At 42.1% G+C, this 24,473-nt stretch overlaps 2 protein-coding genes across 5 annotated transcripts; one reads left to right on the forward strand and one right to left on the reverse strand.

Annotated features, from left to right (window-relative positions):
* Positions 1-9,596: 9,596 nt before the first annotated feature.
* LOC104611273 (uncharacterized) lies at positions 9,597-10,864 on the forward strand. The gene has a single exon (XM_010278259.2). The coding sequence runs from the start codon at positions 9,988-9,990 to the stop codon at positions 10,627-10,629; it is 642 nt and encodes a 213-aa protein (XP_010276561.1). The 5' UTR covers positions 9,597-9,987; the 3' UTR covers positions 10,630-10,864.
* Positions 10,865-11,007: 143 nt separating this feature from the next.
* LOC104611235 (Peptidase C15, pyroglutamyl peptidase I-like protein) lies at positions 11,008-23,527 on the reverse strand. Of its 4 annotated transcripts, XM_010278210.3 has the most exons (5): positions 23,318-23,527; positions 22,478-22,813; positions 21,443-21,547; positions 21,294-21,341; positions 11,008-11,590 (listed from the first exon to the last, which is right to left on the reverse strand). In XM_010278210.3, the coding sequence occupies exons 2-5, from the start codon at positions 22,742-22,744 to the stop codon at positions 11,351-11,353; spliced, it is 660 nt and encodes a 219-aa protein (XP_010276512.1). In that variant the 5' UTR covers positions 22,745-22,813; positions 23,318-23,527; the 3' UTR covers positions 11,008-11,350. The 4 variants fall into 4 exon arrangements, 3 of the variants coding, with proteins under 3 accessions (XP_010276512.1, XP_088742490.1, XP_088742491.1); XR_016068547.1 differs by lacking the exons at positions 21,294-21,341; positions 21,443-21,547; positions 22,478-22,813; positions 23,318-23,527 and adding exons at positions 16,484-16,864; positions 17,023-17,394; positions 17,555-17,901 and having other exon boundaries at positions 11,452-11,590; XM_088886364.1 differs by lacking the exons at positions 21,294-21,341; positions 21,443-21,547; positions 22,478-22,813; positions 23,318-23,527 and adding exons at positions 17,023-17,394; positions 17,555-17,895 and having other exon boundaries at positions 11,140-11,590.
* Between the last annotated feature and the right edge of the window lie 946 nt (positions 23,528-24,473).

The following is a 24,473-nucleotide window of genomic DNA, read 5'->3' on the forward strand; positions in this document are numbered from 1 at the left end:
ACCACCTACTCGATGGGTTGTCCCCGATTTTTACCAATCTTTTCGGGCAGAACTAAGTCAATAGCTAGGGATTGTTTTCCCTTTCCTTTTAAGGCCGCCCTGTAACATTGATTCCTAACTCAGTTGAGAACTTCATGGTGAGGTGGCAAGTCGATACAATGGCTCAAAGCATGTGCAAAAGAGGGTGGCCTAAGATAACATTGTAGGGTGATAGACAAGAAATTGAGAAATAACTGTAAACCTACTCGACGTGATCCCCACTATTACTGACAAGGTGATCTTCCAAATCTGACACCTCCGGCCTCGGATGAATTTGTTGACGAGGAGGGCGGAGGTGGTGATGATGATGAAGATGGTAGTGACGTGGCTGCTAATCTCTCTTCTACGGATTGCACTACTGCGGGTTCCTTTCTCTCTTTCCTTTTTTTTTTTGTTCCTGTAATGGCTCGGTATGCCGAGCTTTCACCTACTATACTGGCTATATTAACTCAATTCAATTTGCTGGTTTTGAACTTGTGTGCAATCATCATTTTTATTTTGGGTTCCTCGGCCTTGTCTTGGCCGAGATCTTCAGCCTCTGACTGGTGAGGCGAGAGTACATTCCGAGCTCTCATCTTTGGGATGCTCAATTTCCGGTCTCGAGAGCCTTTGGGGCCCTTCGAGGGGTAATTGTTGCTCGACTAGCTCTGACCAACTTAGTCAGTAGGTGAGAGGAGTTTGATTGACCGTCCTCAGGCCTTGATGGGTGGGGGTGTTCTTCTCCACTTTAGACTCAGGCCATGGGCAGCTGAGTTAAGTTGGTCGGCAATACGCTACTGAGCTATGCTTTGTGGGCTCAGGCCATTCAGGGGTCAGCCAAGTCAGTTTGTTGTACTAAGCTACACACATGTTGTGTGGTCTCGTAGCTCGATCGTGCAGCGCGATGCTCGTGCAGCAGTGTGTCTGTTGTGGTGTGTGTGCGTGTGGTGTGTCGGGTAATCAACACTTTGCTTGAACAAGGTGCTCTTTATTATCATCGAAACATTGATAGTACATCCAAAGGTTTCCTATGTTCTAACTCCTCAATATTGGTCGGCCATCAAGGTATTTGAGCCTGTAGGTTTCCAGACCAAGAACCTTGGTGACTCTATATGGCCCTTCCCAATTTGGTCTGAGCTTGCCTTCCCCGGGCGTGGGCACTATGACTTTGCGGAGGACGAGGTCACCTGTCTTGAACTCACGTCTTCTAACTTTGGTGTCGTAGTTAGAGGTGTAAAGTGGGTTGTGTCAGGCCAACACAGCATAGGTCGTGCCGCCCTCCCCGGTGAAAAATTTTGCGGTCGGCCCAACAGGGCCCACGGGTCAACCCGGCCCATGGGCCGAGCCTTGGGCCAGGTCGGGCCGTGTATTGGGCCAAAGCTATTTATTTAAAAAAATTGACAAAAAAACTTAAAGTTTTAATTTTATATGAATTTTATGTATAAAATTGCTTATATATGCAATAACTAAATAAATTAGTATAATAAAAGTAAAAAAAATATATTTGTTTTATTAATATATTATATACTATATATTATTATATAATTATAATATATATAAAATATATATGGGTCGTGCCACAGGTCGGGCTGTAGGCTGGGTCGTGCCAGCCCGCAGGTCGCTAGTGGCACGACTCGCTCAGTCGTGATGTGCATTGCCGACCCGTGGACCTAAAATCCTAGGCCCAGCACAGCCCGCAGACCGTCGTGCCGAACCATGGGTAGCACGACCTAATTTACACCTCTAGTTGTAGTATTTTGCCATCCTCTGCTGTTGTGATACCATCTTGACATGTGCTTGGTCCCGGGCTTCCTCAATCAGGTCTAACTCTGCGCGGAGGTCCTCGTCGTTCTGGTCTTCATCGAAGAAGTCGGTCTGGAAAGTTGGAGAGCCAATCTCTACAGGTATCATAGCTTCAGCTTCGTAGGTCAGGTTGAAGGGTGTCTCTCTAGAGGTTGTCCGCAGAGTAGTCCTGTATGCCCAGAGTATGCTCGTCTATTCCTTGGCCCACCTCCCCTTAGCCTGGTCTAGCCGAGTCTTCAGACTGTGCAATAAGGTTTGGTTGGTTACCTCGGTCTGCCCATTGCTCTGGGGTCGGTGTAAAACGGTGGTCTGGTGATTGATCTTCAAGTTTGAGCAAAGGGCCTTGAACTTTCGGTCGGTAAATTGTTTCCCGTTGTCTGTGATGAGGATGCGTGGAATACCGAATCAGCAGACCATACTTTGCTAGAAAAAGTTTTGGGCATTGTGCGCAATAATGCGTGCCAGAGCTTTGGCTTCCACCCATTTGGTGAAGTAATCTACTGCCACCATGAGGAACTTTTTTTGAGCCAACGCAGTGGAGAAGGGGCCGAGGATGTCCATCCCCCACTGTACGAACAGCCATGGGCTGGTGATTGGCTTTAGGGGGACTGCAGGATGGTAGTGGAGATTGGAGTGTCATTGACAACTGTCGCATTTCCGAACTAATTGCATTGCGTCTTGCTTCATCGTCGACTAGAAATAATCTTGCCAAAGTGCCTTGTGTGCCAGGGTGCATGCAACGGGATGGTCTCCGAAGATACCTTCGTGGATCTCCCTGAGGACGTAGTTTGCCTCAAATGGGGAGAGGTAATTCAGGTAGGGGAGAGTGTGTGAGCGGCGGTAAAGCTGACCTTGGATAAGGCAGTACCGAGCTTACCTATGTTGGAGTCTCTTTGCTTCTTTCCAATCTTCTAGAAGTGTATCTTCTCAGAGGTACTGTGTGTCGGGGTCCATCCAGGATGGGTCGTGCTGTACCAGGAGGATGAGGAGAGCTGTCGGTATGATGCTCAGCTGGGCCAGTGTGTCCAACCATGTTGTCTTGCCGAGGTCGATTTTCGGAGAGCTAGCTAACTTGGATAACGTATCGGATTGCATGTTCTCGGCTCGAGGAATTTGCTGGATGTTGAAGTGCTCAAGTCAGTGGATGAGCTCTTGCACGTTTTGTAGATAACTTTCCATTGTGGGCATTTGTGTCTCAAACTGTCTGTGGATCTGGTTGACTACCAACTGAGAATCACTGAAGGCTTATATTCTCCGAGCTCCCAAGTCTAGGGTGAGGCATAGTCCGGCAATCAAGGCCTCATACTCAGCCTCGTTGTTGGATTCTTTAAACTCGAACCTGAGAGCATGCTCTAACACCGTGTCATCTAGACTGAGGAGAATGAGGTCGGCCCCGCTGCCTTGCTGATTTGATGAGTCATCCACGTGCAGGGTCCATACTTGCAGCAGCGGGACAGGATCATCGGCGATCAATGTGCATTCAGCAATGAAGTTGGCTAGGGGCTGAGCTTTGATCGCGGGTCAGGGTGCATATTTGATGTCAAATTCACTTAGCTCTATGCTCCATTTGATCAAGCGGCCAGATGCTTTCGGCCTTTAGAGAACTTATTTGAGCGACTGGTCGGTGAGCACTCGAATACTGTGGGCCTGAAAGTATGGCCTGAGCTTTCTGGCCGAGGTGACCAAAGCCAGAGCCATTTTCTCCAAGTTGGAGTACCAGGTTTTCGCGCCGCTGAGGACTTTTCTAGTGTAGTAGATCAGCCTTTGTACTCGGTCTTCCTCCTTGACTAGTACCGAGCTGACGATTTCATCCCCGGCCTAGAGGTAGAGCAATAGCTCATCCCTTGGGCTCGTCTTGGTGAGGAGAGGCGGCGAGCTTAGGTACTGCTTTAGTTCTTAAAAGAACCGTTCACATTCCTCGATCCATTGGAAGTCCTTCGGTCGCTTGAGGGCTTTGAAGAAGGGCAAACACTGGTCCGCGGATTTGGACATGAACCTGCTAAGGGCAGCTACTCTACTGGTGAGTTGTTGCACATCTTTGTGAGTTCAGGGTGATTGCATGTCGAGGATGGCCTGTATTTTCTTTGGATTCGCCTCAATCCCCCTCTATGTCACCATGAATCCCAGTAATTTACCCTAGCCGACCCCAAAAGCGCATTTGGTTGGGTTCAACTTCTTCTTATACTTCCTGAGGGTACCGAAGACTTCTTTTAAGTCATTAAGGTGATGCTTGGCCTTTTTGCTCTTCACTAGAATGTCGTCAACGTATGCTTCCACGTTTCAACCGAGCTAATTCTTGAACACCTCATTCACCAATTGTTGGTATGTGGAGTCGGCGTTCTTGAGGCCGAAGGTAATCACTTTGTAGCAATACAAGCTGCGGTCAGTGATAAAAGTGGTTTTCTCCTGGTCATCGGGGTGCATTCGGATCTGATTGTACCCTGAGAAGGCATCCATAAAACTCAGGAGTTCATGGCCTGTTGTTGCATCAACGAGTTGGTCGATCCTTGGTAGAGGAAAGTTGTTTTTGGGGTAGGCTTTGTTTAGGTCGGTGAAGTTGATGCATATTCTCCACTTCCCATTGACTTTCTTCACCATTACCACATTGGCTATCTAGTTGGGGTACTTGACTTCCCGAATGAAGTCGGCATCGAACAACTTTTGCACTTTGTCTGTGATCACTTGCCATTGTTCTGTTGCGAAACTCCTCTTCTTCTACTTGATAGGTCGATAGTGGGGGTCGGCGTTCAAGTGGTGTGTGATGACTTCGGGGTCAATCCCCGACATATCCACCACCAACTAGGTGAACACATCAGCGTGGTCCCTCCGCAGCTGCACAAGCTCGGCCCGGAGGTGGTCATGTAAGAGAGAGCCGACTTGGACCGTCCTCTTGGGGTCTTCTTCGTTGAGCGGCACCTGGATGATGTCGTCGACAGGTTGGCCACATTGTGCCCTCACCTTGTCCCTTAGATCATAAGCTTCTGCCATTAATGTTTCCGCGGCTGGGCGTTGTCCTCGGCAGGAGAGCAAATAGCACTTCCGTGCAGTTCTTTGGTCCCCACGTATGTCTTCGACAGGTTGGCCACATTGTGCCCTCACCTTGTACCTTAGATCATAAGCTTCTGCCATTAATGTTTTCGCGGCTGGGCATGGTCCTCGGCAAGAGAGAAAATAGCACTGTCGTGCAGTTCTTTTGTCCCCACGTATGTCTTCAACAGGTTGGCCACACTGTGCCCTCACCTCGTCCCTTAGATCATAAGCTTCTGCCATTAATGTTTCTACGGCTGGGCGTGGTCCTCGATAGGAGAGCAAATAGCATTTCCATGCAATTCTTTAGTCCCCACATGCTACCCCTATGCCATATTCAGTGGGGAACTTCATGGCAAGGTGGAATGTGGAGATCGTAGCCTATAGAGCATTAAGGGTCGGCCTACTGAGAATGGCATTGTAGGAAGAGGGGCAACGAACCACAATGAAGTCCACCATGGTCGTCGTAGTAATGTCATCGTCTCCGATCAATAGGGGAAGGGTTATTCTCCTAGTGGGCAGGAGGGACTCCCCAGAGAAGCCCATCAGGGGAGTGATGACGGGGTGAGGCGCTCTTTGTCGATGCCGAGCTTCTCAAATGCGTCCTCGAAGAGTACATCAGCGGAGCTACCTGTATTAACTAGGATCCGCCTTATCTCGAAGTTGGCAACCTCAATTGTGATTATCAAGGCATCGTCGTGCGGGGTCTGAACCCCCCCGAAGGTCATCATCGATGAATGTGACGGATTGGCCATGCTTCTTCTTATGCCCCCGATTATTGATCTTGCACAATTATGCATACTTCTTGCGCCCCGAGCTACTCTCCCCTCCTACGATGATTCCTCCTAATATGATGTGGATCACACCAATGGGGGGCACAGGGTGGTGGTCGATCATTCTCCATGCGTTGTTCCTCCTGTGCCAGCTTCTTACTCTTGTCAATGAATCCGCCGAGGTATCCGCGCCTGATTAAGTTTTGAATGTGGTTGCGCAAGTCAAAGTAGTTCTCCGAATCGTGGCCATGATCTCTATGGAACTCGCAATACTTGTTGCGGTTCCTTTTGTTCCTTTGCGTTTTCATCTTCTCAGGCCAACAAACGTAGTTGCGGTCGCGGATTTGCATTAGGACTTTAGACCGCAACATGTTGGGTGTGAAGTTTCGATAGGTCGGCAGGGGTGTCTGTGGTCTATGGTCGATTTGGCAATCTTGCCTCTTATGGTACTAATCTAATATTTCTGACTTCCGCTCCTCAGTATCTCTCCTCTTCTTGTCAAGCCCCTCCTCCTCGTCCCGTAGTTGTGTCTGCACTTCTTCTGCATTGATATACTTCTATGCATGGCTCATCAGTGCAACCAGGGTTTGCGGAGGGTTCTTAGAGATGGAGAAGTTGAACGGCGATGGGCAGAGGCCATGTTGAATAGCAGTGATAGCCACGAACAGGTTTAGGTTTCTGACCTGTAGTGCCTCTTTGTTGAATCTCACCAGGTAGTCCTTGAGAGATTCATTTTTCCTCTGTCGCACCTGCATGAGGCTGGCCGAGGTCTTCCAATGCTTTTGACTCGCTGTGAATTGTGCACAGAATTGAGTTTCCAACTACTCCCATGACGCTATTGAGTGTGGAGGCAGGGAGGAATACCAGGTTAGGGCTGGACCTGTGAGGGTGGCCACCAGGGCTTTGCACATCAGACCCTCGGAAGATCCATGCAACATTAGCTGAGCCTTTAGTGCTTCGATATGGTTGGCAGGATCAGTGTTTCCGTCATACTTGTTAAGCTGAGGTGCCCGCCATCCTGTGGGAGGTACCTCGTCCACAATCTCCTAGGTAAAAGGTGGTTCCTTGGTAGTGGGCGCAGCGGATTGATCTACAACTGGCGCCATGCTTCTCTGGCCTTGGTTGCGCTCTAGCTCTTCCAAGCGCTGTCGGAGTTCCCGAATCTCGTTATCCCTATGGTCTGGGACCGCGGTGTGCGTTTCCCTTTCCTTCTTCGGGCGCGTGATGCGGTCTTTCACGGAGCTGGACTCGACAATGGAGATCACATGAGGCATTGTTCGTCTACCAAGCCTTTCCTTAGCAGGGATCTATGTGGTTTGGTGTGTCCTGCTGTGAGAACGGGCGGAGTGGGCCGACCTTCTTGTTGTGTCTTGCTTTTCTTGGTTGGACCACACTTTACCCTTGTTCATCCAACACGCTTTGGGGTCCTCAGGGAGAGGATCATCCTTCATACACGTCGAAGCATGAGGGGGAACGGTCTTGTTGAGCGGTGCCGCAGATCCTAGGTTCTACATCATTTCGAAGATCTTGTCGACATTTTCTTGCATTGCTTGGAACTACACAGGATCAATCGCAGCTGGAGGCTAAGGAATATTTTAATGCGGAGGGCTATGGTGTTGAATCTCCCAAGATGGGGATCGGCCTATTGATCGTTCGGGCTGGTTCTTGGGCATCTTGATTGCTTTCTTGATTGCGTAGTAAGGAAAGAATGATTTTTAGGAAATGCTTTTTGTGTGGTTCCCACAGATAGCACCAATCTGATGCTGCTCAATCCGAGGTGGTACATGAACTGAGGAGAGCAAGCAGATAGTCCTTGCTGGTAGGGCAGGGCCAAGCTACAAGGACGAGGCCGCGCTTCAAGACCTATGATCAAGAAAGGAGGAGTCAGAGGCCCAAGGAGTTATCCCCGAGTAAGTGCTCCAACGCTCAAGTCAGTAGGAGGTGGTAGATGGTTGGGCCAAGCTATGTGGACACTGGTCCGAGCTAAGTAGCAGTACGGGTATCAGAAGTTGGGTCCCTAACCTTGAGCACGGAGTACCTTTTTTTAGCTGAAGATCCGTGTCCTGGTCGAATTGGGCTTCCAGGGTTGTCGAGATGAGGTTAGCCGTCGAGGTATTCGGGATAGAATCCCATTCCTCAGCGGAGTCATCTTCCTTACTCTTCTTTATCCGTAGTTGTGCTCATCTGTATGTCGCGTAACTGACGTGGCTGAAAGGATAAGATGGAGGGCCACAATAGTAGCGTAGCTCGGTCAAGCTATACCGATGTGGCCGAACTATGCTGACATGGTCAAACTAGGCCGATGTGACCGGGCGATGACTAGACAACCATGTATCTCTTAAGACCAACTCAACCATGACCTGAACACATGTTATTTTTTACATTTTACCATTTTCTATTCTATAATGATTAAAGGGATGCTTTTTACGGTCCAAGATTTTAAAAGTTTTAAAATGCCTTTCTATGAGTGTATCCACACATCTGTGTGGACCATTATGGATATCTCAATATTTTACAAACCAAATCTTTAGGTTTCTTTTTTCCTGTGCATATGATGGTTGCTCTTCGACTTGAACTCGAGTTCTACATGTCAATCAGGGATTTTTCCATTTCACCAAAACTAAAATATATAAATTAACAGCAAGATTACAATGTACATGTAGCTAAGCCTATGGTATACTTGCTCAATTAGAAACCACACGGCATCAGAGTCATTGATGCAGAAAAAGCTTGTTAATGATATCAATGAGAAAGATACAAGGTTATGTAAGTGATGAAAGCAACCTGACCATGAACGGAAAGAATAAGAGATGGATGGTCCGAGCGAGACAGTGATTCATGGATATACTCATAAGAACATAAACCCAATTCTGTAAGCATCCATATTAACTTATCTCCGTACCAATCCGGATTTTCTACTAATTCAATTCTACAATATTCTCTACTAACCCAATAAAACAAATGCCGCTTGTCTCCAAACATGTTATACAATCTTAATTATTTGTGTAAATAGTTAACGTACTGTTATTGTCCTTCCGTTAGATATTTTTTCCTACAAAATTCTTTTTTTTCTTGTGCACGATTTCCTTGAAATTCCTCTCACCCTCTCCTTTCTAGTGTTGCCGGAATTTGCTATATTCACAGGACAATATGCTGATTAGGACGTTCCCATCTCAGATGCCCTTTGAACCTCTCAAAACCCTTCATATATAAGTTAATCTCTTAATCAAGATGTATGAAAATCCCAGCTCCAATTCATGTTGAATCTGCATCAATTTTGTTAACAACTTGTTTTGAACAGGCTAGAAAAGGTAGATATCCCCTTATTTTTCTTGCTTGTACTTCCGCTTTGTTGTGGTCACACCAACCGGCAGCGCACTGCGGCGTAGTCATAGGCAGCAGCACGCACAGTTGGCCGCACAGCAGCAGGCACTGCCTGGCAGCGTTGCACAGCAGCACGCACCGCCGACAGCGCACAGCACGCACCGCCTGGCAGCGCACCGCCCGGCAGCGCCGCACGGCAGTACGCACCGCCCGACAGCACGCAGCATGCACCGCCTGGCAGCACACAGCACGCAACGCACGGCAGCAGCACACACCTCACGGCAGCAGCACGCACCTCACGGCAGCAGTACGCACCGCACAGCAGCAGCACCGCGAGACGCGCGCACCGTCCGGCAGCAGCAATAGGGCGGGGCCCACATGACAGCTCACCAGGCCGGACCCACACTTATCTTACCACATCAGCTCTACCCGCCAACTCACCGCCAGCTTACCTTATCCCTTATCCCTTATCTTATCTTATCTTATCCTTATCTTATCTTAAGTAAAAGTGTGTTACCAATAGGAGTAGGTAATTAGGAGTTTGAATTCAAGTTGGAGTTTGAGTTTAATTAGAAATTTCCTTCTGTAATCTCCTATTTAAGGAGCCACGAATTGAAATAAAGCATTCAGTTTTTCGCAGTCAAGAAGGAGAGTAAGGAAAGTTCAGGTGATCTCTTGGACAAATCACCCACTAGGAGAGTTCGGGTGATCTCTTGGACAAATCACCCACGTGATTGCCACCATAGGGTCTGTACGCAAGGGCAAGGGCAAGGAAAGACAGGAGTCTCTCCCGATGGATCGACCCGTGACTAGATCCTACGCGTGGGCCCATAACACGCTTTCATACTTAACTCAATCGAGTATAGACACTCAATCGAGTATAGACACTACTACTCTGTTTTCTTGTCTGCAACTGAAACAAGGCAAACCAGTTCATTGCCGATTATCCCAAATGAAGAGGAAAGAGCAAGAACAACAGAGAGCAATGGAATATTAATGGAGATCCACGCAGCTTCTTGAGAGCAAGAGCAAGAACCAGAGAATGGGGGAAGGGCTTCCTGAAAGCATGAAAATGGAGAGACAGCTTCGTGAAGCAGCATTGCAAGGGAATGCAGAGTCCTTGTCCGATTTGCTTGAAAAAGACAATCTAATTCTTGATAGAGTGGTTGTGGGTTGCATCAGAGAGTCTCCTTTGCACATAGCAGCAACCCGCGGTCACATTGATTTTGTTAAACTGCTCTTGAGCCACAAGCTTGAACTTGCTCGCCTCAAAGACCCACGAGGACATACTCCGCTTCACTTGGCAACAGCAAGAGGGCACCTTGAAATCGTGAAAGCTTTGCTGGATCAAGATTCTGGCCCTGGCCTCTGCCTTGCTCACGATACAGATGGAATGATTCCTCTCCATCTAGCAGCAATTGAAGGCCAAGTGGATGCCATTAAAGAGCTAGTTATGGAGAAACCTGGAACGGTTCTTCAACTTGTTGGTCGTGGTGAGACCATTCTGCACTTCTGTGTCAAGCATGGGCGCTTGAATGTGTTGGAGCAGCTGCTGGATTTAATGAGTAACCCCGATAAGTTTGTAAACGTCGGGGATGCTGATGGCAATACTACTGTTTCTGCATTTTTCTGTAGCCGACTTATTCATTGCTTCCAATTATCACAGTTTTTGACTTTTGTATAACCATTCCTGTAAGACCAATTAGGAATAGAAGGGATTGATTTGTATAGCCAGCCCATGGTCAATGAGCATGACCAATTTCCTCGGTAGATGAATCATAGACCCAACCCAGGATCACTGTGTGGCAAGATGACGTTCCAGGCGATCCTCTCACCACCAATCCAAGCTCGCATCAAGCAGGATTCTAAAACATGTTTAGAGACAGGTGACATTGTTTAAATGGGTTAGTGGGAAATCTGGATTGCAATACGTACATGCATATTGCTTGCAACTTGAGAAGAATGGCCCACACCCTAATATACAATAAGTGTATGACAAGGAATTAATGAACCCACAAACACGTTTATCTGTTTACTGGGAAATGGGAATACTATATTAGGGTTACAAATACAAACCAGTTGGGACATATCATCCACCCTGGCATAGAAGTCCAATATTTAGAAATAGAGCCGTCGTACTAATTCACTAACTACATCATTGGCGATGCATTTGCATGCTACCAGTCAATCATGTGTGTCTACATGGATTATTACTTTCATACTTGAAGCAAATGGACTACACATTGGTAATTGGTATTGGGACACTTTTATGATCAGAAATAAAGAAAATACATAATCGAAATATATACTTTTCTCCTTCAACCTTCCATCATCCAAATTCCTCTATTTTTAACTTCACAACACAACAATTTTTCACCCTTATGCAGAAAATATTTCAGCTGATGTTACTGCAAAGATGCAAGTACCTCCAACAAGGAAGCTGCAAATTGCATTTGTGTCTCCTCATCTATAGTCTGGAAGAGAGGAACATGCACAAAGAGAGATTTGGTACCATGCTGCTCTGCGAACCAGAGAGAGTGATAATAAACATAGTTGCATACAAACCGGCCTGCATCATCAGAGGCCACCACCTCGTAGCCCCTCTTTGACAAGGTCTTAGTAATCTCATCAATTGGAAGAGAAGTCTGCATGAAGTTTAACAGGAAATGATTTTAAGAATAAGTGGAACACAGAGAGAAAAGTCAAATTTGAAGCAACCTCATGTCATTATCTTCTTAAAGCAGTCCTATAAAGTTGGCTCTTGCTACAAAGTACAATGAAAGCACCTTTATTGATATCGTAAATGGAATTCCAAAATCTAGGGGTGTTCACATTAAATGTCAAACCAACCAAACCTACCAAACTGGCCCAACCCAACTCGAGTTGGTCAGTTTTTCAAAACCATCAGTGGGTTTCAGTTTGTGTGAGAAAATAAACCAACAATTCGGTTCGGAAACCAAACCAAACCGTTCCTATATGTTTAAGTAATTAGTAATTAGTCCCTACCGTATAATGTTAAATGTTGATATATTTTATTCGTGTTTTGTTTGAACTTTGAAAAAAATGGTTATTTATGATAAAAGCTAAAAGCATAAAACAAATACAAATATAATACAACGGTACAATATTTAATTCAGTTTTATATAAATTTATATATATATATAGAGAGAGAGAGAGACAAAAAAATCAGTTTTGCCTAAAAAACTAATTGATTTAAATATATATTTTGGTTTTGCATAAAAACTAAAAAGAAATAAACTAAATATAAATAGATATTTAGATTTAGGTATTTCAGGGTTGGTTTCGATTTAGTCAATAAGTAAACTGACTAGGTCGGGTCGGTTGAAGAAAATGACTCAAACTGACCCAACCCAACCCGTGAACACCCCTACCAAAGTCCAAATCCAAATGCAATATGGAAACGAAGAACCCATGGAGCAGATTCAATTGCATTGACTTAGTTCAATTTAGGATAACCACATATACTTGTATATTCAACATACTTGTTGGGAAAAGAACAGAAATTTTTGTTTTGAAAACAAAGCGACTTCGAATTCAATTCTCTTCATTCAAAAAACAACATCAGAGGTCCAAATATATATAGACTTACAGCTGAACTAACCTTAGCTAAAAATAAGCAACTAAATTAGAAAGTGGATAAACATGGCTCACTAACTCAAAATAGTGCCTAACAATTTGGAAGTAACTCACCCACTAAGTCTAGTAACATAATGTCTAAAAATTAGGAAGTAAATCACCCACTACGTTCACTTAGTTTGAAGCACTATCATAGTGCCTAACATTTAGGAAGTAAATCACCCACTACGTCCACTTAGTTTGAAGCACTATCAACACTCCCCCTTGCTTCAAAGCTTGTTACTCCCATCTGCAGTCTGAAGTACTCGTGTTTGCCACGTGGTAGTGACTTGGTCAGAACATCAGCTACTTGCTCATTGGTCCCACAATGCTTCATTGCTATTGTTCCTTCAGCAACCAGATTTCGGATGAAATGATAGCGAATGTCAATGTGCTTTGTTCTACTGTGGAAAACTGGATTTTTCGCCATAGCAATGGTTGCCTTGTTGTCACAAAACACTTGAGTTGCACCTTCTTGAACTTGGCAAAAATCAGCTAACAATCTCCTTAGCCAAATTGCTTGACAAATTGATGTTGTTGCAATGACCTAATCTGCTTCTGATGATGACAAGGCCACGATATCTTGCTTCTTTGAACTCCATGAAATAGCACCCGAACCAAGGGAGAAAACATAGCCGGAAGTGCTTTTTCTATCATCCAAGCAACCTGCCCAGTCACTGTCAGTAAAACCCAGAAGTTTGAAATCTGATACTTTTGAGTACCAAATTCCAAAATCAACAATTCCAGCAACATAACGAAGGATCCTCTTTGCTGCCCCGAGGTGATGCATTGTTGGGCTATGCATAAACCTAGAGACAACGCTAACAGGGAATGCTATATCAGGCCTTGTGTGAGACAAGTAGTTCAAACCGCCAACCATACTTCTGAAATACCTCGCACTCGCCATTCTAGAGCCATCATTAGTTATGAGTGTCTCATTCACATTCATGGGAGTTGGAGCTGCTTTGCAGTTTAACATATTGAACATTTTCAACAAATCATTAGCATATTTCCTTTGGGAAATAAAAATCCCCATCTGCAATTTGGTTCACCTCCAAACCAAGAAAATAATGCAACAAACCCAAATCTAACATCTCAAATTTTTTCATCATGCAAGACTTAAATTCCTCAACAAGAGACTCACAAGATCCCATATAAATTATGTCATCAACATAAAGACACACCACCAAAAATTCAGATTTACCTCGTTTCTTCACATAAAACGTTGGCTCATTTTTGCTCCTTTCAAATCCATTCTCCTAAAAGTAGGAGTCTATCTTGTTGTACTATGCTCGCGGGGCTTGCTTTAGGCTATATAAAGCCTTCTTTAACCTGTAAACTTTGTTGTCATCACCACTAACAAAACCTTCAGGTTGAGAAACATACACCTCTTCATCTAGTTCTCCATTCAAAAAGGCGGATTTAACATTAAACTGGTACACAACCCAATTTAATTGTACAACCAAGGCTAGAAAGGTTATCACCGTTTCAAAGCAAGCAGCCGAAGAAAAGGTTTTTTTGAAGTCAACACCTTGCTGCTGAGAGTACCCTTTCGCCACCAACCGAGCTTTGTGTTTCTGTATAGTACCATCAACATGATACTTTATTTTGTACACCCACTTGAGCCCAATAACATTCTTGCCTTCTGGTAGATTGATCAATTCCCAAGTTTCATTTCTTTCAATAGCCGACATCTCTTCTTTCATTGCGTCCTACTAAACTTGACTTTCTGTAACTTCATCATAACAAGTGGGGTTAGAAACATACAAAGCAAAACTACATGAAGCATAAATATCCCTTAATGATCTGAATTTTCTTGGAGGTGTTTCACTAGAGGAACTTGAAGATGAGGACTGCAAGCTTGTTGGAGTAGATGCGCTACTATTGCTGGGGGGAGATGAGTAAATGGTTGAGCTGCTGCTACCAGCATATGGACTAGCTGGTTCTGGAGGTTCTGTCACAGGAGTTATACTAGCATCTTCTGTAACTTGTGTTGTTGTAGGTGTTGCATTGTCGTTGTTCCAGGCCCAAGTTTCTTCTTCATTGAACTTAACATCCCTGCTAATAATTACTTTGCCACCCACAGGGTTATACAACCTATATGCTTTGGATTGAGGGCTATAGCCAACAAAAATGCATTTTTTTTATTTTTCATCAAGTTTGTTGCGGGTTGGAGAAGTAACCAAGGCATAGGCTATACAACCAAAAATTTTTAAGTGGCTTACCCGTGGCTTCTTGCCCTTCCAAGTTTCATATGGGGCCCGGTTCATGACAGCCTTTGTAGGTGAGATATTGAGAAGATAAACTGCTATTGCCACTGCTTCTGCCCAGAACTGATTTGGAACACCACTTGCTTTCATCATGCTTCTTGCCATTTCAACCACCGTTCGATTCTTCCGCTCAATCACATCATTTTGCTCCGATGTGTACAGTGTCGTCAACTCCCTATGAATGCCATTTTCCTCACATAAAACATTAAATTCATTAGAGGTAAATTCACCACCCCTATCAGAACGGAGCGCCTTTATACAATGCCCACTTTGTTTCTCTACTAATGCTTTGAATTTCTTGAAAGTTTCAAAAGTTTCTGATTTGAATTTCAAGAAATACACTCAACTCATGCGGCTGTAATCATCAGTAAATAACAAAAAATATTTGCTTCCACCAAATGATTCAATACTCATTGGTCCACACACATCAGCATGTACCAATTCAAAACAATCAGAAGCCCTCCATGACTTGTCTACAGGAAATGAATTTCTACTTTGTTTTCCATAGGCACAACCTTCACAAAAATCAAGATCATCAATTTTTGGCAACCCAACAACCATATCTTTTTGAGCCAACAATTTCAGCCCTTTCACATTTAAATGCCCATAACGCAAATGCCATATTTTTGCATCACTAGCTCTAGCAATCAAGGCACAATTTCTCACTTCAAAGACTTCTAACGGAAACATTTTATTTTGTGCCATAGGAATGCTAACTATTTTGTGCCCTGTTTTCTTATCTTGGACAGAACAACAACCATCATCAAACAAAATAGAGTATCCACCATCCATCAATTGTCCAACACTCAACAAATTATGAGCTAAATTAGGAACATATTGCACATCATAGAGAAGTTTTACATTATCTTGTGAGGTTTTGATGGCAATTGTACATTTCCCTTCAACTTGCATTTGCTTGTTGTCTCCGAGTCGAACTTCACTTTTCTGTGACTCATCAAGTTCTTTAAAAAGAGACTTTGTTCCGGACATATGGTTGGAGCATCCACTGTCCAGAAACCAAACTCCATTGGAAGCATTATCAATAGGAGAATGAGCCATGAATAGCTTGCTCTCCTCTTCAACTTTTTCTGTAAAATTGGCTTGTTTCTGCTCATCTTTCTGCTTGGTCCAACAATCTACTTCTTTGTGACCCAATTTCTTGCAATATCGACATTGGATGGTGCTTTTGTGTTGGCGTTGATCACCAAATTGGCCTCTTCCTCTACCGCCACCGCGGCCTCGACCACCTCTGCTCTGTCCCTGGCCTCCAGAATTTTCGGACTTTCCCTTGTAGGAAGACTCCCCCTTAACATGAAAAACCTTCTCCTCAACCTTTTCATAGGATATGCTCAGTCTAGCTTCATGGGCTAACAGAGAACTCATTAATTCATCAAAAGTATAAGTAGACAAGTCCTTAGACTCTTCAATTGCAGCAACTACATGATCGAATTTTGATGTTAGGCTCCTCAAAACCTTACTCACAACAGTTACATTGCTAACACTTTCACCATATGACTTCGTATGATTAATAATTCTAGACACCTTAGATAAAAATACTTGCACAAATTCTTTTTCTTTCATGGCCAATGTTTCAAAATCACGACGAAGAGTCTGTAATTTAACAATAATTACCTTCTTGTCGCCCAAGAATTCTTGCTTCAGAATCTCCCATTCTTGAGTGGAGGTGCTAGCTGCTGCAATTCTTGGAAAAATTTCTTCATCAAGGGCCTGTTGAATGAGGAACAGAGCCTTTGCATCCTTCTTACGGGTTTCTCGCAACCGTTGATCAGGCTCGGTCGGATTTGTGTCTTCAAATCCCTTCTCCACCAAGTCCCACGGGTCTTGAGACTTGAACATGGTCTTCATTTTGAGACTCCATAAGTGATAATTTTCCCCTTTGAAGACTGGAATTAGGGGCAGAGCTGATGAATTGGCTCCATTGCTTCCCATGGCGGAACTCTCTTTTTTTCTCTCTTACTTTACCCTTTGCCTAGATAAAGACCCAACGCAGCTCTGATACCAAAGAAATTGTTGGGAAAAGAACAAATTTTTGTTTTGAAAACAAAGCTACTTCGAATTCAATTCTCTTCATTCAAAAAACAAAGCTACTTTTCTTTCGTGGCCAATGTTTCAAAATCACAACGAAGAGTCTGTAATTTAACAGTAATTACCTTCTTGTCGCCCAAGAATTCCTGCTTCAGAATCTCCCATGCTTGAGTGGAGGTGCTAGCTGCTGCAATTCTTGGAAAAATTTTTTCATCAAGGGCATGTTGAATGAGGAACAGAGCCTTTGCATCCTTCTTACGGGTTTCTCGCAACCGTTGATCAGGCTCGGTCGGATTTGTGTCTTCAAATCCCTTCTCCACCAAGTCACACAGCTCTTGAGACTTGAACATAGTCTTCATTTTGAGACTCCAGAGGTGATAATTTTCCCCTTTGAAGACTGGAATTAGGCAGAGCTGATGAATTGGCTCCATTGCTTCCCATGGCAGAACTCTTTTTTTCTCTCTTACCCTTTGCCCAGATAAAGACCCAACGCAACTCTGATACCAAAGAAATTGTTGGGAAAAGAACAGAAGTTTTTGTTTTGAAAACAAAGCTACTTCGAATTCAATTCTCTTCATTCAAAAAACAAAGCTACTTTTCTTTCATGGCCAATGTTTCAAAATCACGACGAAGAGTCTGTAATTTAACAATAATTACCTTCTTGTCGCCCAAGAATTCTTGCTTCAGAATCTCCCATTCTTGAGTGGAGGTGCTAGCTGCTGCAATTCTTGGAAAAATTTCTTCATTAAGGGCCTGTTGAATGAGGAACAAAGCCTTTGCATCCTTCTTACGGGTTTCTCGCAACCGTTGATCAGGCTCGGTCGGATTTGTGTCTTCAAATCCCTTCTCCACCAAGTCCCACGGCTCTTGAGACTTGAACATGGTCTTCATTTTGAGGCTTCAGAAGTGATAATTTTCCCCTTTGAAGACTGGAATTAAGGGCAGAGCTGATGAATTGGCTCCATTGCTTCCCATGGCGGAACTCTCTTTTTTTCTCTCTTACTTTACCCTTTGCCCAGATAAAAACCCAACGCAGCTCTGATACCAAAGAAATTGTTGGGAAAAGAACAGAAATTTTTGTTTTGAAAACAAAGCTACTTCGAATTCAATTCTCTTCATTCAAAAAACAACATCAGAGGTCCAAATATATATAGACTTACAGCTGAACTAACCTTAGCTAAAATTAAGCAACTAAATTAGAAAGTGGATAAACATGGCTCACTAACTCAAAATAGTGCCTAACAATTTGGAAGTAACTTACCCACTAAGTCCACTAACATAATGCCTAACAATTAGGAAGTAAATCACCCACTACGTTCACTTAGTTTGAAGCACTATCATAGTGCCTAACATTTAGGAAGTAAATCACCCACTACGTCCACTTAGTTTGAAGCACTATCAACATAATAAACAGGACTCTTGTGAAGGATATTGGCAGGGTATGAGTTGACAGTATACTGTTGTATTACGATCATTGTTTTCTGAACTCACAATAACTTCTTAAATTATCTACCAACAGAGCAGTATAGGTGGCATTTGTGATGGAGCCTACCGTAGAAACCCCAACATTATTAATCACATCATATAGAAAAATGAGACTAAACAAAAAATAATGTTCACTTAACCAGACTTCTCTCTATATGGATTTTTGTCCTCATAAATGGATGTCCACATCAGTTAATGTAAGGCATCATAAAACAAATTCAGTTGAAAGGATGAACTTAATACAGGAAGTCCGCTCACTCATTTGATTTGCATTGGAACCAGCTTACATAAAACTTTAAGTGTTGCCAATGGCCCACATAAAAGCATTTAAAGAAGGGATATGGCAGAGTATGTTAGATGCACTACCAATATCAATCAACATCATCGGTCAACCAAGTCAGTCCAACCTGGGTTAATCAATCATCACAAGAAGTATACATAGAATGATGTCATAGTTAGTTTACTCTTTACACCCAGTTTGATAGCCAGGTTGACAAGATATTTGGTTCAGCTGGCCTTTCTGCTCTAGTTGCCTCGTATTCTATCTTAACTAGAAGAAATGAAGAATTACTTTTGTCACTATGAAGAAATAAAACATAAACATCAAGGTGTTTTCAGTGTTGATACAATTTTAACTCCCTCCATGTCCTGAAAAATCTTTCTTAGGTTCAAGTGAGGCACATGCCTTAAAATCAACCTTACTCATGTGCGTAGATGAATCTCAGGGATGTGTTTTAAAACACTAATACACCCTATCCTTCTTAGTTGTCCTGCATCTGAAGTTCAGACACTCTTACCCTTCCCCAGAGAGACATTACAGACTCCCTGCAGTGAAAGATGCTCTGGTTAATTTATTCAAGCAGTGGAAAAGAAGGCATTTTGTTCTTATTTGCTTATAGGAAGAGATCAAAGGATCTAATTTCCACAAAAAAGACTGCACAGTTTAGAACTAAGATAAGCTTCCTGCAATGGTTACTTTTCATAAGTTAGATAATGTCCACTAACCCCTTGTATACCTTAGAACTACTAATCTATTCACGTTCCTTAGAAGATTGTAACAACTGGAAAGACAACTCTGCATATCCATCATAACTATAACCTGACCAGTTTCCTGTTCATAACCTAGTATATTACTCTAAGACACTTTTTCCCCTTGAACAGAATCTTTTCTTCATCACCCCATGTTAGCATAGCATATGCTCAATTGTCTGTAAAAGGAACCATGGAAACTGGCAGGATAGGTTAGAGATGAACAAGGTGAATCGAATTCTAACCTACCAGTCAGATATTCTTCTCTAAGTCTGCCCCCACTCAGTAGTGGTAGCTGGGATAATTGTAATATTATTCTAATTTAAAATGCAACTGCCAGCACTACATGTCCACCCATTGAGTGAAAGATAAAATTATAGCAATGACAATGCAAATCAAAGCTTTATGGAGAAACAGAAGAAATTGCAATATGTGGCATCATTCCTCAAAAACTAGCCCCTGTAAAGCAATTGCATATCATAAGTCATAACCTAGGATAATGAATGGCCAAAAAATACCAATTCATTCAATGATTTTTCTTGTACTTTCTGGGTCATGGATTCCAATATAGTGACAGTAACTTCTATGCTTTACTACTGTCACATTGCAGTTTAGGTTCCATTGTCATTTGAGCTGAACAACAGATTTTTTGATTAAAATAACTGAGTTTTGCATCTCCCTCATCGCATGAAGGAACAATAGTATTGAATCATTAAATATTTACTCAGGTATAATATTGAGCAACTGCAGATTTTACTAACTCCAACTTGCATTAGGTAACCCCTTTTGATTTCAGTTAACCCATGATATCCATCTCATGATTGCTAATCCACTATGGCATTCACTTAAAACCTTATTATAAGCCAACTGCCAACCACATGACCAAGATATTTGTGCTCTTGCAAATTCAACAGTGCAGTTGTGGCCATGCATCATAGCTTGCCAACTTCAGAATCTGACTGCATGACTCCCCTGAATTGACTCCACTCCCAAGCATGGGGAGCTGAATCATGGTGGTGACTCCTTTGACTCCTGATTTAGTCACTCAACTGTTCTAACAAGAATACCAAGTCCTTCAAATTTTAAAAATAAATTCATTTCATTTTCCTTCTATAAAAATCTGAAACAAATTAGTAGAAAAGAAAAGTTTCCTCATTGGTTCAACCAGGGAATCTCCCTATATGAACCTGCCTATCCATTAGATAGGGGACCTGCTGGATTGACCACATGTTCAGTCCCCTATGCATATGATCCCTACACCTTACCTTGTATTGGAGTTTTACCTTACCAAAACAAGCCATCTAAAGTTATAAATTTATAATTTGTGATTATCATTTTGAAAATACTAATTATGAATATAGAACCAATGCCATGTAATCATAATTTATAGAAATTTAAACTGTTACAGGATTCCCAAGTTAACTCCACTCCTGACCTTGATAAACTGAGTTAAAAATACTAGTTATCAAGTCATGGCATGTATTTTCACAAATAGGAAGGCTCTATGTTACACAAAGAGTAGGGGTAAATTTTGCGACTGGAAGACAGGATCTGTGTGCTAATACAAATTCATTGAGCAATTTGATGCATTGTTTTGAACAATGTGACTATATTGCCAAGCTGTAACATGAATATTGAATCATCCTTTCAAATGAAATGTAATGTCAGAAAAGGATTCTTGTAGCTAGTCCTGAATATCAGGGATGAGACTTGTCAAGTTAATGCACAAATCAAAATCCCAACCCATCTTCGTTCAAATTACAATTCTTAGAGATGATAAAATTTGATTAAAAAATGATCTATCTGCATAAAACATAAGGCTTTACCATAACTAAATGGAAATATGTAGGGCACAAATAAACAAATCAAGGATCCATTGTACCTCTCGTGTTCGTGAAATGCTACCATCAGCAGGAATGATGGGGACTTTCTGCATATTGAAACATACAAAAAGCTCAGCCTAATAAATAACAATTCAAAAAGGTGGATAAAATTGAAATAAGATGTTTCAGAACAATTTAACTGTCTAACCTGAGGCTTCCATCCCAGCTCATCAGGACAACGAAAAGTGGCTTCATTTACTGCTTGATGCTCTATGGCAAATCTAGTTGCACCACTATTAACCCCAAAGTGAAGCTGAAAAACAAGTTGTTAGAATAGACAAGACAATGTGATGCATTTGTCCGAACAAAATGATCTTGAGCTTTCAAAGCATAAAGTTCTTTGGTACTTATGGATTTTGATTCCAATTAAAACGTTTGTCAAACTTAGAATGCATACTAGACAATGTTGGAGTTTGGATTCTGAAGCATAATCCAGTTGTGACATGAAGGCCAAGCAGAAGTGTTTGGCAAGCATAGACTGCAGACAAACTAAGATATATTGCATATATAGGGCATGTTTGGAACCAATGTCGTTTTCCCATTAAAGGGTGCCACCTCGGTGCCACATAGGAGATTCAGTGCTAGGGGGAATGATGCCTGTTTGGTTGGATGTTTGTCCGGAAAAAAAAAATCTCAGACCATGCCTTGGAAATTGAGAAAAGGTGTGTGATGTTTTCTCATTTTTATACCTTTGCTAGAAACGGTTTGCTGATGTGGCATTGAAAAACACCTAGGTGGCAGCAACAGTCGGCAGTGGAGAAAAGGCATCAGTTCCAAACATTACCATAGTGAAAACTATTCACAAAATCTATCAGTAGTAAAACTAGTTATATAGTCTGCTAAAAGCTGGTATCCAGATCAGATTCTTCAGAGACCAGCCAGGGACTCAATAAGACTTCTAATATAAAATGCAAACTGTATCATCTAGGAAACTGGTCCAGATTTTAGGTTAATATTCTAGAAGGACTTGAGTTGCAGTGTACCATATTACTTTGTATGTTTTGTTCTTTGTCAGCACTATATGCTTCAGACGTCAATGAACTAGCCCAGAAATACAATGACAACTGATAATAGCGTACGTCCCATCTAAATGAATATGCAAGTAATACTTGCATAGGTTAATTACAGACAAAACTCATCTGGCTAAGATGCAGCTGCAGACAAAGGTGTGAGAACAACTTACCCAAATAATGTTCTTTGAGTTTGATGGTTCACAGTCCTGCCCAGTGACAGAAGATTCCAATATCTGATATAAGGTAGCAAGAGCTCCCTGCCCAGCAGTCTCAAGAATATTGCAACTTCCAAGAACCAGACCATTTGGCAATCCCCTTTTCTTCACAAACTCTTTCAAATTACTGACAAATATCTCAGTTGGGTTCTCTGAAACTCCATGGAACTTCTTAAATCCTGTAACGTGGACAGTTACCACTGGAGGCCCCTCTGATCCCATTTACCAAAATCCAGAAATGTTTGCAAATAGTGTCTTGCAGAATTCAAATTGCAACAAATACCCTGTTACCTGTCGAACGGAACACGGAACGAGAGATATGATACTTGTACACAGACGCCCAAAGAGGTGCACTCTTAGTTCTGGCATACTGATTCAAATCCAATAATTTCAAGCATCTAAATCAAATTCTAGGTGCCTAGCATCTCCTCGAGTTAAAAAAATCAATCCAACATTAAACGTTGAGCTAAGAAAACGAATCCTTTAAATAACTAAAAATCTGCTGAGAGGAAATCGGATAAACATAGAAATCCAGCTTGCATGAACCGTGATAATAAAAAAGTGGAAGAGGACCAAACAAATTCGAAGAACCTCAGTAGGAGAAGACAAGAAAAATAAAAAGATGGAACTAAAAGAAAATTCAATTCATTCGAAAACAACCCAGGTGGAATCCAGAACCCCAAGAAAATACGAATAACCGATCAGGTACAGAAGGTCGCAAAAAAAAAGAACAGGATTAAAGTCAAACCATCTCCAATCGAATTAACATGAGAAAAAAACATCGAAATTCCTTACCTTTTAATCTAAAGGAAGCAAGGAAAAAAGCGCAACTCGAACAATTAATAGGAACTGTTTCCTTCTCTACTCAAATTAATCTCCCGATCGACGATCGTAATAAGAGCGACGGGAATGGAGAAGGTGGCGTTGGGTAGTCGCGTTCAGTGAGGACTAAAAGGAGTGAAGAGAGGCCTTGTCAGACTCGGATATGGATACTTTTAACTCGGAAAATTCATACATCATTAGAATTTATAGTTTAGACGTGGGCAGGACAAAATCAGTAAATCACATACCAAACAAGTAATTATTACGCACTGATAGAAGGTACTAATTTAACATGGTCTGTGGATTATTAACTTGCCACATGTAACTTTAAAGGATTTAAAGGACCTGTCAAACGTGTCTGATGATGCTTTGGATGAGCGGCACGTGGCAATCGAAGGGAGATGTCAATACCATTTCTCAGACCAAATCCGATCTCATTATTTAACCGAAGGATCATGGTCACTCTGCTTCTGCCTTCTGCTGCTGTTAGCGTAGAAAGGTAAAGGATTCCTTTCCGTCACGACTCTTTTCTTATTATTTTATTTAGGGTAAAATATAAAAACTTCGTTTGAAGTTTCTGACAATCATAAAAATTTCTCTTATAGTTTCATTTTAATAAATATTTCTCTTAAAACTTTTGAAAAACTTAACAAAAACCTCCCTTTCCTTATTGTCTTAGACGGAAAAAGTTAGATTGATGCATCAGTTTTTTCCAAATATCCAGTCTACCCTTTTATAAATTATTTTACATATAAAATTACTGAAATAATCCCATTTTAACTCAACAAAAAAATATATTTTAGTGATTTTGTATATAAAATTACTGAAATGGTCATTAAAAGAGGTTTTTGTTGAGTTAAAATAGGGTTATTTAAGTAATTTTGTATGTAAAATAATTTATAAAAGGGTAGAATGGGTATTTGGAAAAATTTGGTGCATCAATTTAACGTTTTCCATATGGGGTAGTGAAAAAAGGGAGGTTTTTGTGAGTTTCTCAAAAGTTCAGGGGAGGTATTTGTTAAAATAAAACTATAAGGGAGGTTTTTATGATTGTCAAAAACTTCAAGGGAGGTTTTTGTATTTTACCCTTTTATTTATTTTATTTTGCATGACCGGTGTGATGTATGGA

Source organism: Nelumbo nucifera, chromosome 4 (genome assembly GCF_055504915.1).
Source record: "Nelumbo nucifera cultivar China Antique chromosome 4, China Antique-T2T, whole genome shotgun sequence".
Taxonomy (NCBI): domain Eukaryota; kingdom Viridiplantae; phylum Streptophyta; class Magnoliopsida; order Proteales; family Nelumbonaceae; genus Nelumbo; species Nelumbo nucifera.